General features: G+C 44.7%; 1 protein-coding gene across 1 annotated transcript; it reads right to left on the bottom strand.

Moving 5' to 3' along the window:
• Nucleotides 1–42: 42 nt before the first annotated feature.
• On the bottom strand, nt 43–12,911 carry ANGEL1 (angel homolog 1). Its single transcript, XM_014519066.2, has 9 exons — nt 12,316–12,911; nt 11,585–11,811; nt 11,114–11,183; nt 10,589–11,022; nt 9,714–9,840; nt 8,167–8,277; nt 7,695–7,764; nt 7,031–7,194; nt 43–5,710 (listed from the first exon to the last, which is right to left on the bottom strand). Exons 1-9 carry the CDS (start codon nt 12,680–12,682, stop codon nt 5,550–5,552), a joined length of 1,731 nt encoding a protein of 576 aa, XP_014374552.1. The 5' UTR covers nt 12,683–12,911; the 3' UTR covers nt 43–5,549.
• Between the last annotated feature and the right edge of the window lie 4,310 nt (nt 12,912–17,221).

Raw genomic sequence — 17,221 nt, 5'->3', positions numbered from 1 at the left:
AATAGCATTAATGAAAACAGGAAGCTGCAAAACTTTATTCCTTCCCATGAGGGAGGATCCAACTTTATTTAGTATGAGGTCTTTCAGATGGAGCATATCCCTCAGAGCTGTAGAAGAGCAGCATGTGAGCAAAGACATACAGGCAAAGCTTACAGCTGATGTAGAAGTAAGAGAGGTAGGATTAGGGTAGGTACTCCTGCCTGCCCAGAAGATAACATGCAACAGTACCTCTAAATTGAAGTAATCTGTGAATAATTCATGCAGCAATTCGTAAGTACCAAGCCCCCTGTCAGCTCATGTTTCTGCCCCTTGTCTCCAAAGTAGCTATCCCTTAGATCTGCAAGGTTTGTAAGCCAGGCCCTTGCTTCCCACCCCAGTAGGTCTAAATTCGAGGTAGATGATAAAATGTTCAAAATTATATTGGAGGTGGTTGTACATTCCATGAAGCTGCTGTTCCACTTTACACGCTAGAACAATGCCCATTCCTCCACCAGGACCTGCCATCTTTTGAGCAGTTGAAGGTTAGTGTTTAAATATCACTACAGCAAACATGTGAATATAGGTCAGACTGAGTGCTAGATGGGAGCAAGGCATCAGTTTGCCCAAGGCTGTACAGCTGGGCTTTGACTGCAAATTTCCAGCCCCTCTAAGACTCCTCAGCAGCTGATACTCTCTTAGACCACCTGCTGCCATTACTAATTTCTGCAGTTCTAGGTTTTCACTCAGTATCAGGCCATAATACTTGCCTTTTCTGTAAGAGTCTGTATAAGCTGCTCTACCTGCCAGAAAAACGAACTCAACCAAGGGTAATAAAATCAAGGCCAAAAAAGCCCCCCAAAATCACCACCAACTTCTCACAAATCAGTAGTTGCAAGACTTCATCCCCTCTATCTTACCTGCTGTACTTTACGGGCCAAGTGAACCCCACTCACAGGAAGTGGACTTCAGAGTTACCTGACATATTTTATACCCAATACCCTGACAGCTCAAGCAGAGTACATTAACCCAGAGACTACAGGTGAACTCAAACCCTTTAATAACTTCCTATATCCAGCTGCTGAAGAAACAAACATCAGTACCCTGGATGTAATAACCATGTCAATAGTTCTGAGAGCAGCTGGCAGCATGTATGCCTTAGAAGAAAAGGGGTGAGGAACAGGAGAACCTGGCCAAAAGCTGGAATTCTGTTAATTGTTCCCAATTGTCTACCCTTTTTTATTTATGCTATCTCCCAAAAACTGGCTTAGGAAAATATACTACTTATCAAGAAGCAAAGAGATCAGAATTTCCAAGTAGGCAAAAGAGTCCAGCCCTTACTATCCCCAGTTGGCTCTGTTCAGAGTACTCTACAAGTTGCCATCCATCTAAACTTTTACCTAACAAAAACAGACTCAAACATGAATGTGCCTCCTTGCCTGCAAGTTTCCTGCAGCTGGATTAGTTGATAATATAATGCGGTCACATGGTGCCTTAAGAGAAGGCTCTATTTTCCTACAGCGCACTGTGCTTGGATCCTGCTCTGATCCATTCTCACTTCCCTAATACAAAAGGTATTCCTGCAGTTCTACTCCCTCCTGGAAGGATGTTTCCAGGTCCCTTCACAATCCATCAGAGAAGTACTGCAAACACTATTGCCTGGTTAAGCATTTCAGTCATTTGTGGTAGAGGTAAGACTACGTATGGAAACTTAAGAACCTTATTAAAAATGGTAATTTTGGGCAGCTCCTGGAGCTCTTAACACCTGGGTTGTCCGCACATTAAACACCTGAAATTAGTTTTAAGCACTCATTAGATGGCTCAAAGTTACCCAGGGCAGGATTCTCTCTGATCCCTGTTAGCCCAGCTAATGTTACACTAAGCTTTAGCCACTTTAGGCTACACTTTAGTAGTGTAAACACCCCACCTGCCCCCGTGCCAGCCTAGATTGGACCCACTGTCCCCCTTCCCCAGTTCCCTGCTCACTGCCCACCACTTTCTTGTGGCTGCCCACACTGTTCATCCTGGGAACAACCAGGGAAAGATTAACCTGCCTAGCCACCTGCTGCTGCTGCTGCTCAGCCCAGAGAAGAGAAGCAGCCCACAGGGGCTGAACAGGCTGCTTAACCCTTCCCTGTCTGCTCCCCAGGACAGCCAGCCAGGCAACCACAAGCAAGTTGTGGGGGGAACCCCAGGGGTGGCAGGGGAGAAAGGGAACTGGACAGCCCATAGTAGAGAGGGGGAAATCTTACATTTCACTCCTCCAGGCCTGAAGTGCAACTGAACCAAACTTGAGCTAGTACTAACACTGATCAACATTTCCACAGCTCACAGTGTAATGTGCAATAAGGACCTAACTTTGCCTCCTGGTGCAAGTTACTTGTTATCTCAGTCTTTAATTACACCATCACATGGAATTCTTCTTATAGTACTACAACATACTACTCACTCTCTGCATCTAATATATATGTTTTATCATCTAGATCTAGCTACTCACATATAAATCACCAGGATCTAGGAGTGTTTCATATACGTAAAGAAACTTACCACTCCATAGAAAAAAATGCCAGCTAATATTTTAGAAATAGTATAGAATTAAAGACTGCAGCGATCTGTATACACATAATGAATTGAAGCAACATATGCAATCTCACACTTGCCCTTCTGACTTGAGGTGTAGCCATGGGACCTTATCTTTTTTTTAAAGTCTGAGCATTTTAAATTGTTGGTCAGATTCTTATGTCAAATCTATTGGTTAAAAATTGATTCCTGAATTTTGCTGACTCAAAATCAAAAGTAACTGAATCTCAATAATAGGATCTGAGCCAGCATCTTTGAAGTAAATACTCTGCAACCTTTACTTAAGCAGTGGCTACCAACACCAGTTGAGTTCAAATACTTTGCACTTTGTCACACGACTCTGAGCACTTTGAATTTTGGAGGGTTTCACCTAATTCCCACAACTTCATCCTATTGAACATGTTCAGCCTGTGACCATTTTAGTACAAACTAAACTTTTTAGATTCAGGTAGGCCTTAGAGGCAGTCTGGTATAGGAATGGGTGTTCCCAGGCAGGTTACATGGATTGGGTTTAGATTTGTAAATAAGCACACCAGTCACAAAAGTAAAAATAAAAACTACTGCAGCAATTAATAAAACCATCAGAATTATGTGCATGTTCCAGTAGCTAACAGTTCTCTGCTCAATCCCCAATCATCATCCCAAAAATATCCATGTTAGTTGGGCCAGGAGGTACTACAGAAAGCAAGAGAGGGCAAATGCAAACCTAGTCACCAAATTACTTTTCAGAAAGACCACACACACTCTGAGGGACAAGTTTCCTACTCACCAACTTCCCACAGCAGGGATAGAAATGCAGCCACTCATACACTGGCAAGCAGAAATCACCCCATAAGTATGTGATGAAAGGTGGAGACAGTATACAAGCACAGTTCTCCCCTAGCACAGAATGAGGAAAAGATTAGGGTTCACTAAACAGAGGCTGCTGATACAGTCTGGAAGTTGGCCAGTGACTCTAGAAACTAGCAGTAGTTCAGTGGGTTTCCTTGGTTACATGATGGGTGAGGGAAGGGGTTCCCAGACTGAGCTTGCACAGAAAGCCATTTCACAAACAGGTCACTGCTAGGATTTTCGGGCTGTGCAGGAGAAAACAACATCAAAGGCCAAGACTCTTGATGCCCGGTTTGATACAAATGGGCCCAAGCTGATAACTTGTCAGCCAAGCACTCTCTCCCTCTTCATTGCCACCACCCTCACACAGCTCATAGCACAAAACCTGACCCTCTTCCACACCTCTGGCTAACAGAACCTCAGGGTGTAATTGGGCCCCCAGAAGGAGGGGGCTGTGCCCTCAGGAGCCCCAGCAGCTGCACTGACTATGCAATGTTCTGACATTCTAAAATTTTATTTTTCAAACAAGAGTAAGAAAGTAACATTTAAAACAATGAACCCTCCCAAACTTACTTTTCAAATATTCTAGACAAAAGTTTAGTTATTTCAAGCTTCCCACAACCTACCCGAGAAAGTTGGCTGAGGTGAGATCAGCCTTTTCAACTGCAAAATATTTTTTTAAGAGGAGGGAACTCTTTGAGACCAATATTTCTCACACCACACTAATGAAAAAGCTGAGCCCCAGAAGTCGAGCCAGGTTGGGACATCTGCCCCACTGGGAGGGGGAGAGGGTGGGTGGGTAAGAAGGCAGTTCCAACACCTAACAGAAGTAACAAGCTATTAATGATTAGTAATTATATCAACAAACATGCTAGCTACAATGGATCCAACTATTGAAACTTTGGCTCCAAAAAACACAGGCCTCCACATCAATGTTAGAGGAGTAGCTTTATCAGCTCACCTACCTAGGGAAGGGCAAGTTCCAGAAAAAGGCAATGATGTTGTATGACACTGTCTGGGCCAGGAGGTAGGCCAAAGGGAACAGCTGGGGTTTGGGGAGGACTACAGGAAGTACAAACTGACAGGAACAGGAGGAGGAGGTAGATGCAGCATTTCCAGCCAAATGGTTCTGCTTACCGGGCTGTACAGCTGTCTTTAGCACTGTTCTGTGAATGCACACGGCTACAGCCTCTAAGTACTCTTTCTTATCTAGCCAGAGAGCACCACTTTCTCCTCTAAAAAAGGATCTTGACAAATCCATCTCTAAAGCTTGCAAGCATGAAAGAGAACAGAAACTGTTCCGAGAGTCAGGAAAGAAGTACTGGAAGCCTTCCTAAGGATTTTAGACCTCTGCTATGGTGGTTTGACAGCTCATCAGAGCAAAACAGTGGCCTCCATATAATACCAATTCTAGTTTCAGATGTCATTGGTGCAGTGAGTCATAGGTGTAGACATCCCCTACAGAAAAGGAGTTCAAGGAACTCACCCTGTGGCATGTGTGCTGGGTTTAGAACAGAGTACGCCCAATACAGAATACCCTTAGGCATCGCTGGGTGAAGGTCATTTCAGTTCCGTTACTAAGCAGTCACCAAGCCTGTTCCTGCCTGTGAAACCTAAACTCCTGGGCTTAGCTTAAAGGGGCTGCATTTCATATCTTCTTGCTGAGAAATTAAAAGAACCGCCACGTCGGCATGAACGAAAATGGATGCAAGCATCCCATGCTGCTTGGCAGCAAACAGTCAATTTAAAAAACCCCCACATTCTGTCAGATCTGCATCTCTTCTGGCCTAGCTCCAAGGAGTTGGAGAAGAGAAAAGTAAACAAGAGGGAGTCTTGGCTCCTGCAGCACTAAAACATTTGCCAAAGCAGGACAAAAGGGGAGTTAAATGTCAGGGTCCATTTAAGAAAGGGTGCAGCCAGAGTGCAACTGGACATCAGTCAGCAATGGTGCTTAGACCACTGGAGCCCTGTGGATTAGCAATAAATGTAATCTCCCCTGCCCACCAAACTCCCATTACAGAAAAGAAGAGGAGAACCTCAAAAACGGGAATTTGGGGGGAGCAGGAGAGAATTTCCCCATGTGCAGAGTGGGGCTCCAGATGCATGATTTCTGCATTCAGATCAACTCTTCTCAGGGGAGAGGGGACCACAGAATTTCCCTTTCAGAGGCTGGAGATCTCCAAGCCAAAGCTAGCCAACAAACAGAGGTGATCGGATGAGCAGAAAGGATTGGGTAAACCATTTGCTAGCCACAGGACATCTTCAGAGAGAAGGGAGAGGCGGCCAAGCAGCTTCAGGGCTCCATCTCGATACAGCCTGCGACCTGGTGAGGGAATGGAAAGGACACATCAGCTAAAAGGCTGGATAGACCCATCAACTCAACTCCTGCCTGAGGCAGCATGGATAGAGCATCAATGGAAGGTGATATGATAAGCCTCTTTCTAGGAATGGATTGTGCTGCTTCTAAGCCAGAAGTGTGGTCCAAGGTACATATTATATGTACCAAAGGTGTGGTCCAGGGTACAAACTATATGTACAACAGCTAGATCAACTGACCCAGTGCAAAAAGCTAGAATACAGGAAGTAGTAGTCCATGCTACTAGAAGTCCTCTTATATGCTTTTACCAGTACAGACAGATCACTTACAGATTCTCCATAACATGAAGTTCGGTAATCTTGTCATGCACCGAGGTAGAAGATCATGTTCCTACAACGTGGGTGCGTCTATACATGTGCTTTAATGTAAATTAGCCTATTTTAATGCACATTAAAGCATCACTAAAAACCACGCTATTTAGTAAATGCACATGAAAATAGGCTAATGTACGTTAAGTGTCATTTGAAAAACTATGGGCATTTTTACATGTGCTCTGGGATGCAGCACCAGGCACTTTAATTAGTAAGCTGGGCTAATTAAAAGCACCTGCATGTCACATATATCACCGTCCCCATGCTAAAAAATGGCAATGAGGTACTTTGAACTAAAGCTTATCAAACACGTTTTATTTCAAAGTCCCCTGCCGCCATTTTTTCAGCACAGGGACACTGATACATGTGACGTGGAAGGCTGCCAGAGCGTGTCAATTTCCATGCTCCAGCAGACTCCATTAAATTGAGTCTGCTCTGACGCGCTGGATTTCCACGCTCTTTAGTTAATGCACATTAAGACAGGCTAATGCGTATTTTCCTAGTAGTTTACAACGGAGGGCACTTTTACATGTGCTCCAGGGATTGGGGGCGGCGAGCTTTAGTTCAAGTGCCCCCAACCATGACTTAAGCATGGGGATGCTGATAGATGAGGCGCAGGAGGCTGCTGGAGCGTAGTAATTGCTACACTCCAGCAGACTTGATTAATTGAGTCTGCTCCGACACACTGAAATTCCAGCACGTCACAGCAGACTCGGTGCTCATGTCTAGGCACCTGAAGGTACTGGTTTAATGTGCATCAATTAAAGTGCTTTAATGCACATGTAGACGTGCTCTGTAACACTCAGTCCCTTCTGGGTACAAATCCCTGGAAGCTGCTTGATGCCTTACCCACTGCCCCACTCCTGGCATGGCAGGGACACCATTAAACACTCCATTCTGCTGTAACACGCAGTTCCTTCCCTTCTTTTAAGAGGCCCCATGTTGCCACACTCACCCCCTTTGTTCCTATTCTCAGTGGGCTCTGCTGAGTAGAAAATATAATCAACCGTGGCTCCAAGGCCCATAGGCATAGTTGTGACTTCAGGGTGACCTCTCTGAGGCAAGAAGTGACTGTAGACAGAGGTCAAGTTAAAGCCATGCTGGATTACACCTGAAGACCTGCACAGACGAAACAGACCAGATGCAGAACTTGGCAAAAGAATCACAAACAAAGAAGTTGCCTTCCTGGTGCAACTGTTCATACAACATTGCTACATTTTTTTCCATTATTTTTTAATGTTCATAGTCCCTTCCAATTATATCAAGACAATTAGCAGGCAGGGTCTGGGGAAACTCCTTCATCATTACCACACCTCTTCCCATGCATCTCAATCCTGAGCTGACTGAGCTGCAGCACCAGTCCAGTGCTGACCTGGCAGTTCCCAACTGCTAAAAAGAGCCTTAAATGGTTCCAGTAACTCTAGATGGAACTTTCTGGTTAATTCTCTACCACCCCCAGGGTGTTATTTTGTGGTCACAGTGGGGACAAGTTAAGGTATTTTGCCCATTACATTATTTTAGTCACTCATGATCACAGGAGGGTCCATGGAAAGTTGTCACTCCTAAGAGAGGTATCACATGCCTCCAGGGACCCACCTAGTCTCCCTTGTCCATGTTACCTTGGGAAGAATGGCTCTAGATGAGGGTCATCCCCCACGGCAAGGTGCTTGGGCCAATAAGCAGGACGTTCTATAAAAGGAGCAAAGAGATTCTGGTTGGATGTGCCACTGGACCAGAAGCAATTTAAGTTGGAAATCTCCCAGGAGACATCAGGTCTCTTCCCACTACCCCAACAGTTCCTCTTTATTCTACAGATGGTGCCCAAGGACAAGGCACCCTCAGGACAAACAGTGCCGACTGGAGAGTCAGGGCAAAGTTGAAAAGGAGTAAAAGACAAAGATGACATCTCAAGCAGCATGAGAGGAGAGAACTGCTGCTAAGCCCTTACAAAATCTGTTTGTGACCAGGGAGCATTATGTTCTCCCTCACGTCTCAGCTCTTCAAGCTAATTGTGTCAAATCACCCTCTACCAGCTGGTCCTTGTCACAAAGGCAGCTCCCACCTGCAGAAGAGTGGAATTGCCATTGGTACCTGGTTTAGCATCTGTCACACCCTCTAGCAGGACCAGATCTGAAGGTCGTTCAAAGGCAGCATCACAGAAACGGAACTGCAGCAGGAAATCCCGGCTGTACTTGCATCTATCTGCAGAGACAGAGACAGCTCAAACACAGGGAATTAAAAAAAATGCAGATTTACAGAGGATGCTAGGCATCTATTTGGTTTGCCCTAGTGGCAACTTCAGCAAGGAATCTGAATGCCTTAGCACTCTAATACCATGATGAGGGACTTGAAGAAGAAAAGGGACAGTCTAAGGCTCTAAGCTAGTCCCAGTGACTTACATACCTATAGCTGACTCACCATTGTGGTATCACAGTATTCCACAAGTCAAGAGCATACATCTCCTTAGTGCTCCAGTGGCAAAAAAGAGCTGATTTTCAAATAAAGCATTTGGGTCCAAGATCAGTGTTGGAGGGTGTGAGTGGAAGTAATAACTGAAACATTTCAAACATCTTTGAAAGGGCCAATGGTGGAAATACACATGCTCTTTGAAATGTTCCAAGAGCAACTGAAAAACTTCAGAATGCTACCTCTTGAAACAAGGTACTATTTTGTTACATGTGCACAAGACCAGGGGACCCTTGTGTTCTCCAGAATCCCACAGTGCTCCATATTCCCCTTCTACCACCAAGATCCTACTCTTTGGACCCAGATACTCAAAGCACTCAGAACCCCTGTCACCACCAGTGCCCCACTCCACAGCACCAATCCCTTCTACCCCTTAGCTCCATTAAGAGGGAGAGAGGAGAGAGAAGGGGACCGTGATGCTGCCACCAATGCCAAGCTCTCCAGTCCCAATCCCCACTACCTCTCATTTCTCCCTCTCACCAGAGCAGAAAGGGGGAAGTGGAATCCCACATAATGCCGCCTTGCTGAGGAGCTGCAGTTGCATGAAGTACAGCAATTCTGAAGCACTCCAACTGGGGCTTGCAAGGGGGCTGTACACGTCATGTGGCTGAAATGCTTTCGATCTTCTTATATTGGGAAATGTTTCAAAAATTACTTCTGCACACACTCTGAGGAGATACCTGCCTTAAAGAAACAAGGGTTCAGCCTGATCACCACAGAACTCTATTTCCACTGGCCCTTCATCAAGAGCCATTTGACATTGGCTGAAGCATCTCTGCGTTTTGGCTGAAGCATCTCTGCAGAGCAGAGTGACAGAGCACTTGAGAATCCGAGAAGAAAGACAAGAATCTTTTGGTGCATCTAGAACATACAGTGGAAAGCACTTGTGTGACACTAAGAGCGTATATGCTCTTGATTCAGCTTCCTGCAAGTGCAGGTACATGGCAGAAGCCCAGGTTGGGATGAACAGTGAGGTTTACAAGAGATGTAGTTCAGGTTGGTGGAGCAAAGGAGGAGGAAAGAATCCTTGCCCAGAACACTGCTCAGTGCAGCAAATCCCACACCCTGCCCAGAAGCTCTGCCAACATCCTCCAAGAGGGGAAAACTACTGAAAAGCTGAAAAGAGGGGCAACATGCTCCCTTAGTGAAACCATAGTCACACTACAACTCACCTGATTTCTTTGGCTGGCAAAGAGTGACATACTGGCAGCTTTCTGTTATACCCAGAGAGCTGGGCCAGAGCGGTGTTAGTAGTTTCCGTGGGTGCGGCTGCTGGGAGAAGTCTTCCTGTCCAGACACCTGCAGAGAGGCACCACCACAGAGGTAAAAATAGAAAACCAAGAACAAAGCAGAAGCCTCCCAAGATAAACATACATATTTCATAAAATGAAATGCACAAAAGGCCTATATGAAGCCAAATCATTATAGCCACATGAGCAAAATAAGCAGAATATAGATCCCCAGGGCAACTGCAGGTTAGGAAACATGGGACTAGCAAGAAAAGAAAAATAATCATCTGCAGGGAGGTATCCTGCATGTACTATTTTGAAAGCTAATGCTTTTGTGCAAGAGCTTGCAAATATTTGTGAATCTAGGCACAGAGATACAAACAGCACTTGAATAGGTGAAGTATGGCTGTGTCCTGTATACATCAGTCTGAAGTCTATACATAAAGACAAACTTTTCCAGGAATTTGCACTTCCCCATACACCAAAAAGTCACCAAAACCAACAGCCATGGTTTAGTGAAGGAGGCTTATGAGCTAAAACTGATCAATGTAGTTTCATTGTCTGAACCAAAAAAGAAACCCAGTTAAACAAGCAAAATTGGTGGTGAGAAAGAAGAGATTATATATATATATTCCTGCTTCAGAAATCTCCAACTGTGTTAGGAATATGAGAAGAGAGACACTGCCTAAGAGTCAGAGGCTGAATGGTGCTGATTCATTTTAAGTGGAAGTAGCCTTCTAACAGCGATCAAGGTAGCTGTACAGGCCCTCCGCCCCCTACAACACTGAACTGTCCCAAGCCATGCTCAGTGCACCCACCTTCCAGGCTGGCATCCCATGGTAAGCGAGGTGACCATTCCGGATGAACTTGTATAATGGAGAATCAGGTACAGAATTCAAGTCTCCACACAGGATGATAGGGCAGTATCTGCCTTCAACAGTCTTCACAACCTTGTCAATCTCTGCGAGGAGCAGGGCCATCTGTGCAAGTTTGATATCTCCCCGGCGGGGATTATACAGCACGTGAGTGTTGGCCACACACAAGGGACTGGGTATTTTCTGTTCCATGCCTTCTATGAGTAAGGGCTGCAGCAGCAGCACCAGACCCACGTTGTCCCGATTGAGGATGTCCAGACCAGGCCGGAAATATTCAACAGGGCTGACACTGACCAACTGGAACCTGGCATGCTTGTAGCACACTGCACAGCCATCTGTCTTTTTCCCTGTCCTCCGTTTGTAGAAGCTCACAAAGCCTGAAAAGAAACCACCATCCATCAGGAGCTCCATCTGGAGCTCCAGCCTCAAAGCTGGAGCTCCAGACACCTAGAGAAGGGTGGGACATACCCATCATCCTCAGTGTTGGCTCTAGCTGCTCCCAGTAATGATTCTCTTGTACCTCCTGGAGACACAGAACCTAGAAAGAAGGCAGAGACCTTGTTCATGCCACCAGTGCTTGGCAATTACTTTCTCAGGGGACCTGGGGGAGGAATGAGGTCTATTCCTAGACCTCATGTACAGGTTCTGCCTACTCAGCAAAGGATGTACCACACTCTCCTGCCCCCACTTCTATTGGCAGAAGTAGAGGCCTTCCAATACAAACATGGTTGGAGCCTATGGCACATATCCAAGTCAGGATACAAGCTCCTATGAGCACACATCCAAGGGCTCCAACCATTCCAGAGGCTCAAGCCTCGTGCCCATGGCAGCCAGCCTCCTCCTTAGATGCCCATTCATTTAAAGGACCATAAAGTTAGATAGAATAAGGAATTCAAGTTCTGAAGACACACAACATGGACGGGCCCAGGCAGTACTCACATCAGGATCCCAGTGCTGTATCTCCTGCAAGATGTTTGGGAGACGATAGTTCCAGTTCAGGATGTCAGGCTGGCAGTGCAGGTACAGATCAGGGCCCTGTTCTACCAGGTCCTGGGCCAGAATGTTATAAGACATGACTCGAAATTCAAAGAGAGGAGCATTCTTCAAGCATGGTTCTGGTGCACTGGACTGTACAGAAAGATCCTCCCAGTCTCTCCATAAAATCTCTACAGGTATCAGGAGACAGGAAGGCAGGAGATAGAGGGATACCCACCATGGATCTGACCCATTTTCTATGATGCCAGTAATGAGACAGGGACTGGCTGTTTTCCCATTCCCTGAACCCGCACTTTTTGAACATTGAATGTGCCCGTGAATGACTTTCTTGGATTAATCTGGATGAGTATTGACAATTTTCAGGAAAGTCAACCACCCCTAAAGACCATCTCTAAATGAAACTGTCATGCAACATGAGCCAGTTCAATGACATTCAATGACATTACTAACTTTACTCTTTGGAAAAATTACTTTTGTTATATAAATTAGTAGATGCCATCAACTTAACATAGAAAGATACAACCTATACCTTTCTGGCAGCCAGATCAGCCATAACCAGCTTCCCCACGTTTCAGCCTCCACATATAGGAAAAGCAACAACTTTTGGTGCGCTAGCAAGCTCTACTTTAGCACAGTAGGTTCAGAATCAGAAACAACACTGCATTAATACTCACCATGGTAAGGTATCTCAACTGGAAGAGGCTGAAGCTGTACCATATCCTGAAAGGACCAGGCTGGGGTTTCCACTGGCATAATGTCTGTGTCAAGTGCTAAACTCCATCCCAGCACAGCTGGGTCTTCAATTGGCCTCTCTGTGGCTGGAGAGGTGCAGCCAGAAATCTGATGATCTGTCTGTGGTTTTATAGCTGCCCATTCTGCATTGCCCATTATAGCCACGGTTTCCTCTGTTGCTAATTTTGCCAGTTCAACTTCTGCATCTTGCTGTGGTCCTGAAGACACGAAGGTATGGAGCTCATCAGCATGCTCATCACTGCACCACGTTACCTCTGGAGCTGCATTCAAGTCACTAAGGCTGGTCATCAATAGTTCTGGGCCTTCAAGCCAGTCACTAGTCAGTGTGGCTGATACCTTCCCCACTGATGAAGTGCTCTCACTGGTGTGTAGCACACCAGATCCTTCCTCCAGCCACTGCTGAAGCAGGGCTTCCTGCTCTTCTGGGACCAACCTCCCACCAGCCACAGCAGAAGTGCCTTCTACCTTGGTGGACGGGCTCTTCGCCAGAAGCACATTTTTTCGACATGTAAAGAAGGCATCTGCCAAAAAGCCAATACAAAGCAAGGGTTAAAAGCCATGGTTCTTTTCACTTACTGGCTTATTTAAGGTACTGAAATCAGATTAAAATGATTTTTTTTATTTAACTGATTTTTTTAAAATTGAAATTGATTTTTTTATTTTTTAACTTAAATATTTAAGTTTTCCTTTTTTAAAATAAGCCATCTTAAAACAAAATGTGAATTTAATACAGCATAGGCTAAGGTATAAATTTAAGGTAATCTATTAAAATAATTTAAATAAGATATGTTGAGTCAATGAGCCTCTACTAAAAACTCTGGAGTTAAAGATTGATTTTCTTCTCTATAAGAATGAGGGGGGAAACATTTAACTTTTGAGGTCAAGCTTTAAAAATATGGCACAGTATTTCATGTGTTAGTGGCCTGACCCTGCAAAGGATCCAGGTCTATAGTACTGGATGCAAAGGATCAGCAAAGAAGGAAATTGAACAGTGTGCAAAAATATAGAGGGGGAAAGTGTTCATTTGAATCTTGATGGAATGTACGCAACGATTCAGTCATACATGCCTGTGTGACAATAGAAGACTGGATCTCACAGAAACAACTGATACAACAGGAAATGCCCACACTGCAGAATATTTAAAAGTAGCAGCAGTAAAAGCTATAACAAACTGAGCAAAAATTCAAGTGTTATGTGCATGGCCTTTTCACACACAATGCTGCAAATGTAACAAAGATGGGAAGAAACTTAGAAGATAATGAAGCAAACCTGAAAACTATAATGTATGGGGTGCAGTGCTCATTTGATGCACCTCATTTTCTTGCCAATATTCTTAATACAAAGTACCAGGGTAGATGCTTAACTGCCAAACAGAAAATACTGCTATGACATAGGCATCTACTAATCACTCATCAGCCGTGGCAACCATAATAAATTTCAGGGCTAGAGATGAACTATTCAAGCAGTACATGTTTGCTGAGGATGTTTTAAGGAAAGTTATACCACTGAGCTGGTGGAAATCACCAGCAAAACCCTGGAAGTGTTAAGTCAGCTTTTACCAGCAGTAGCCTCTTCTTTAGGTGCAGAAAGAGTATGTTCTTAATTTGGACTGGTTCAATCAAAACTGAGAAATTGACTGGGAGTTGACAAAGCAGGAGAGATTGGTTTTTGGCTTCTAGTCCATGAATAAAAGGGGTGGGGAAGATGAGATTTTTGAGTTCTAAAAACCTGAAAGAGAGAAAAACTTTCAAAACAGCCTAGGCAAAAAAGATGGTCTCATTTTAAAGAGACTTAAGCAAGTAGGAACTTAAGCTCAAATGACTTTCACCTAGGCATTTTAGAATTTTTTCTCCAGGGGACCTGAAATAATTGGTTTAATTCACTAACCACAGTTCATGCTTCTAATACTATAACAGTTAACACTAGTGCTTAATAAATTAGTTAGTTGTAAGTGTGTACTGTGTTTTGATTTAAATAGACTTGATTTAAACCAATCTACCCTGAGTAAAATCAGTTACAATTCAGTGTATTCAAATCATATGAATACATTAGAAGAATTGAATTGTAGACACATAAATATAAATGTTAAAAAGACCTGCAGTCCTAACTAGCTAAAGCTGCCTCTTGGATACACTGGACTATATTCTGCGTAGTTTTGCTGGCACAGTGCAGCTAGCTTCAATGAGGCAGTCACTAGTTTAAATGACAGTTAAGTTTTAGATTGGTTTCATATTTTTCATACAGTGCCAGAAGGCTGTCAACTGAGCTTATTTATCGTTATCTTTTGTCTAAATATTGCAAAAGGGATTTTATGAACACTGGCACACAGTTAGCCATGTGGGGTGCAGAAATTGGAAAGTTCTGACAACTAACCATTACTTAGAATTTTTGGAGTAGGTGTATTTCCGGGAAAGCACAAGAGCCATTCTGGCAGCCATTTACATTACTGTGAAGATCAACTATAGAGGAAGAATCATTCCTCTATTGATAGCCTGTTCAAATGCACATAAGAAAGGATGATGGAGAGGCCACTCCCAACACAGGAATCACAAAACATTTGGAGATGAGAAAGCTCCAGTGGGGAAATTACCAGGAATCCCAGTACAAGAACGGGGAAGACCATGATAAATCATCACCTGGTATGTGTCCAATATCCATGAACATCTATAAAATGGCATCCAACTCAACATTTATGGACATACTAATGTCAGTAGGGAACACAGGAGAGTAGTCCTCTCCCTTATAGAGTTCATGAGAATTAATCTATTCCTACTCCTGTTAGGAAACCTGCAGAGGCACATATGCCCTTTAGCGGACAGTGCTGCCACTTAAAAATTATTTTCATTTCCTGTTTCCCACTCATCCTTTAATGGAGAATCACCCAGGACAAAAGCATGTATGGGTCAGCAGTATCACTGCAGCCTGAGTCAAAGTAATTTGCCTGTATTAGAAGTGTAGCACTAATACAAAGTGATGTATTCTTGTATTAGTTTTGCAGCCAAGCCTATGCATCAGGCATTTCTGACATGCTGATCTCCCAAGTATTTAGGCACACAATTATAACTCCTAGGAACTGTAAGAGCTAAATTATGATTCCTATAGTATTCAAGAGTTAAACTCTATTTCAGAAAGGTCATAGTAGTAGTCAAGTCAGGCTGGTTTAACAGCTGTACGTGTGATGGTCATTTCTCATTTTTTGCAAGTTTGAATTTTGGGGTTATTTCTTTTTAGTGACATTGATTGGGCATATTTGTTGCTTTGTGGGAGGCTGTCACACAACAACAAAATGGGACAGCAACCCCACAGTAATGTTCCTACTAGCTTCAGAAAATATAACATCTGCTGGGGCAAGAGATATGTTACTAAGTAGGGCATAGTGGTAAACATATAAGTGAATTCATGCTGCAGGGGATCAGGAAAAGTCCACTTCTCTCTGGTTCATTCTGCAGTTCTAATTTAGGAATCTGGTTAGAAATCTATTACTAGAGAAAGCTAAAAGGAGGCATCCATCTCTTCCAAAAACCAACATATTTGTACCAAGCAGTATTGGAGCAATATGAGAATTTTCCTCCAAGTTGTACCTTCTCAAATAAGCATCTGTCACATTCATTAATATCTTCCATATCCTGCTTCCCTGGTCACACTGGGACATATTGCTCTGACCAGAGCCAATCAGCACCAAAAAGAGCCAAAAAGAAGACTAAGGGAGGCTGTGGCCTGTAAATATTTTCCTACTCTCTCAAACCAGGCGTGGAAGACAGTGCCAGACACCAGCATAACTGCCCACCAGTGTAGCACCACAGCAGTGAAGTCATGGCAGCACCCAGGAGAATGAAGAGTAGACTTCATACAAGAGTCTGTCCATGACCCACTGCGGGATCCTTTGGGATGAACAGGATGACCGAAACAGAGGTTCTCTCATGCTAAAATTTCCAAGTCCTAGCTCAGGGCTGCACTGGGAGCATTGATGTAATATGCAACCAAGACAAGCCCAAGGCAGTCGTAGTTTAAGACGTAAAAACAAGGGGCTGAAGGTATAATAACTTCCTCAACAGATGGCCAAGTTCTTTTCACGAGTAAAGCATGACCCCACAAGTTATTACAAAGGTGCTCCATTGGCTCTATAGGTTCCCCAAAGAGCCATCAGCTGCTAAAGCCAGGAAACCACCACCATAACCCAAAGGCATATGGCTGCAACTCTGCTAAGTGGGGTGCAGGTAACAGAAGTCTCCACCAGACAGGGCTGGCTGCTGGCGTGTTGGGGACTCCCCTTGTCCTGAGGTTGACATGAAAGCCAGAGCTACGCACTAGGGCCAGGAGTCTCCACCGGGGTGTTGTTGCACCCTGGGGCACCCCGAGAGCCTTTCAGGGGGGCTGTGGCGTGCCACACAACGCTGGCACGATTTGGCGCCCAGCATGAGGAGTCACAGAGGCTTCCAGAAGGAACCCGCGTGTCCAACCCACCCTGCCCCGAGCTCTCTGCACCGTAAAAGCTGCTCTAGTGCAGCGTTTCTCAACCCATGGGTCGTGACCCAAAAGCGGGTCTCAAGAAAGTATGAAAGGGTCATGAACAAACTTTAAAAAAGGGTTCTCCTTTAAAGGAGAAAAACGGAGGAGCTGGGTCCTGGGGCGGGGGCAGCGGGTCGGGAGTGAGGGAGGAGCACTGGGCTGGGACTGGCCGTCTATGGTTACAAATGGGTCCTGCTACGAAAGAGGCTGAGGCCCGGCGCTCTGGTGCCTTCCAGTCAGGAAAGGAGGGACACGGAGGCGGCATTTCCCCCGGGCCCGGGGGCGGGAGCCTGCGTGGCCAGACGAAGGCCGCAGCCG

The sequence above is a fragment of the Alligator sinensis genome, unplaced genomic scaffold (genome assembly GCF_000455745.1).
Source record: "Alligator sinensis unplaced genomic scaffold, ASM45574v1 scaffold280_1, whole genome shotgun sequence".
NCBI lineage: Eukaryota > Metazoa > Chordata > Crocodylia > Alligatoridae > Alligator > Alligator sinensis.
This window is presented reverse-complemented; position numbering and strand designations above follow the sequence as displayed.